At 37.8% G+C, this 2,377-nt stretch overlaps 1 protein-coding gene across 1 annotated transcript; it reads right to left on the bottom strand.

The window, feature by feature from the left end:
• Window positions 1–269: 269 nt before the first annotated feature.
• LOC128174359 (uncharacterized) lies at window positions 270–2,061 on the bottom strand. Its single transcript, XM_052839927.1, has 4 exons — window positions 1,427–2,061; window positions 1,103–1,253; window positions 600–949; window positions 270–485 (listed from the first exon to the last, which is right to left on the bottom strand). Exons 1-4 carry the CDS (start codon window positions 1,934–1,936, stop codon window positions 270–272), a joined length of 1,227 nt encoding a protein of 408 aa, XP_052695887.1. The 5' UTR covers window positions 1,937–2,061.
• Window positions 2,062–2,377: the final 316 nt, after the last annotated feature.

A 2,377-nucleotide genomic window follows, 5' to 3' on the forward strand; every position in this document is an offset into this window, starting at 1 on the left:
GGGAATTTTACAAATGTCACTTTTGAAGAACACTTCATTCATTATTTACAGTGGTTTTCAACTGAGACTTGAGGTTAGCGACTGGCATGTCACCCACCTCAAATGCCAATAAAATGATATCTAATAATGATACTTGTTCAGTTTGCTCTTATGTGAGATAAATTCCTAATTTCACATACATTTACAGCATAAGGTAATACACTGAAAATTGATGAATTCAAAGTTATCAAGATTACATGTACATCAAGAACCCCCCAGTAACAAAATGTTCATTCTTCAATAATGCTGTCATCACTATCAGATGTATCTATCACCTCTGGCACATTGGCTGCATCCTCAACATATTCTGCCCAGTTTCTTACACCAATGTTCTTGGAGTCCTGGATGTGCCTTGCATATCCCAGGTACCAAAGTACTGCAGCAATGTGTGCGCACACCCCAACTACTCGTGCACCTGTTTTACATCGACAATACCATGCTGTAACCTGAATTGAATAAGCACAAGAGGTATTAAATGTTACGATTAATCAGCTTGCTACAATGAACTGTAACATTAGCAATTAGTATTTTTAACTACCAGTAACTGTTAATGCATTTACCTCTGTCTCATTGAAGGAGATCCACAATATGTGTGCTTTGGATGATACATGCCTACTTTGCATTTGTACTTTCAAAAGGTGACGATCCTCTCTGTGTATGAGAATGTCATGATTTCCATCAATATGTTCCTTAATATAGCACCTCGAAAGTTTGAGTTGGTACGAACCACAGGTCATTTCACGGAGTTGTTGTTCTGTGAGCTTTGGATAGTCATGTAATGTAGATGCATCAATCCACACAGAGGATTTCCTACCATCCAACTCTTCTGCCTCAACACGCTCCTTCAGACTGTTGACCTGGTGACTGAGCTGCAACATTCTCACAGCAACTGCTGAATCATCCTCTTGAGCTAAAACCATCAGACAGACACAATAAAAACAAACAGTAACTGTCACATTTATATTATTGATATACATGTATGTACACATAATTATGTGTATGTGACATTAGTTACTTATTTTTACGGGATGCAAACCTTAATATTTAAAACCAGGTAATATACCTGAGGATAGAGGAGGCAGAAACCTATTGGAGATGGCACAAATTATCCTAACATAATCTCCAATATAAGGGATCTGGTTCGTAGGAAGCACTTTCTCCAGGTATTTCCATCTCTTGATGCGAGCGTTAGCTGATTCCACTACCCATCGAACCTAAATTAAAGCAATTATCTTCATTTAGACTAATCAACCTGTATATGCTAGTATATATGCACATACATTAATACAACGTGTTAACTTTTGATTTACATTTAAGCAGAATAGTGTTAGATGCACAGTGCATATCTAGTTCAGAAAGTAAATAAATTGAAGAGAGAGTTGCTTACTTTGGTCACTAGTCTACTCGAATTCGCATCTTCTGTGGACAGTTGTTTTTGGCCTTTTATCATGAACTTGGGCATTTCTGCTTGGATACCAAGATCTTGAAGAAGACGAATCGCATCTCTAAACCCTCGGTCAACAATAAAAATGTCATCTTCTTGGATCCATTTCTGAATGTCTTCTACATTGGTCCTAATGATATGATTAAGTATGGATGAATCATTGTTTTTACTGTCAGCAAGGTATGGACCAAGAACAGATACGAAGTAACCAGATGTTGATACAATCACCATTGGTTTTAAAAGAGGCCTGCCTTTGTGTACATTGTAGGATCTTCTTTGAAAATGAAAGTTCGAACTCTTTTCAATGTATATGTATGTTCCGTCAAGGACCAGTATTGCTTCCTTTCCAGAAGTTCCAAAGAGAGACGCAGCAAGAGGACGAGTGTGGTCTTGAATTAGTTCTTCCCGAGTCACATGTTGAAAACCAAGATGGTAGGGAACAAAATTTTCCATAAGAGCTCGACGGGCTGTTTTCACTGCTCTCCGTAAACTGGATTTTGTAAGATTGAATAATGTAGCCAAAAATATGTTGGAAAGTCCGGAATTTAGTTTGCACAGGAATATAGCCAATGTTGTTTTGGAGCTTCTGGATGGAGTATTCTTTATTAGATCATGTACAGTTTCGAACAGGATACGAAAATTTTCCTTGCTCAGGCCAGTGAGAGAAATGTAATCCTCGTCGCTAAGGTCGTCTCTGCTATCAAAATTGAGTCTGTGAGATTTGTTTGTCTGACAAAGGTGACGCATTTTACCTAGGAGATCTAGCACAGAGTGTTTATTTAAGAATATGTGGTCAGTTGTCTTCAGATTTTGAAGGGCCTCTGGAGTAAGGATTCCATCTTTTAAATGATTTGGACAACATCTGTTTCCTTCTGCAATCAGTATATTTTTTTC

Source organism: Crassostrea angulata, chromosome 2 (genome assembly GCF_025612915.1).
Source record: "Crassostrea angulata isolate pt1a10 chromosome 2, ASM2561291v2, whole genome shotgun sequence".
Taxonomy (NCBI): Eukaryota; Metazoa; Mollusca; class Bivalvia; order Ostreida; family Ostreidae; genus Magallana; species Magallana angulata.

Coding starts and splice junctions, on each gene's coding strand:
- LOC128174359 (XM_052839927.1), bottom strand. CDS start 1,936: ATGGAAAATTTTGTTCCCTACCATCTTGGTTTTCAACATGTGACTCGG. Junction 950..1,102: donor TCTGCCTCCTCTATCCTCAG/GTATATTACCTG, acceptor TGATGGTTTTAG/CTCAAGAGGATGATTCAGCA. Junction 486..599: donor TCTCCTTCAATGAGACAGAG/GTAAATGCATTA, acceptor TATTCAATTCAG/GTTACAGCATGGTATTGTCG.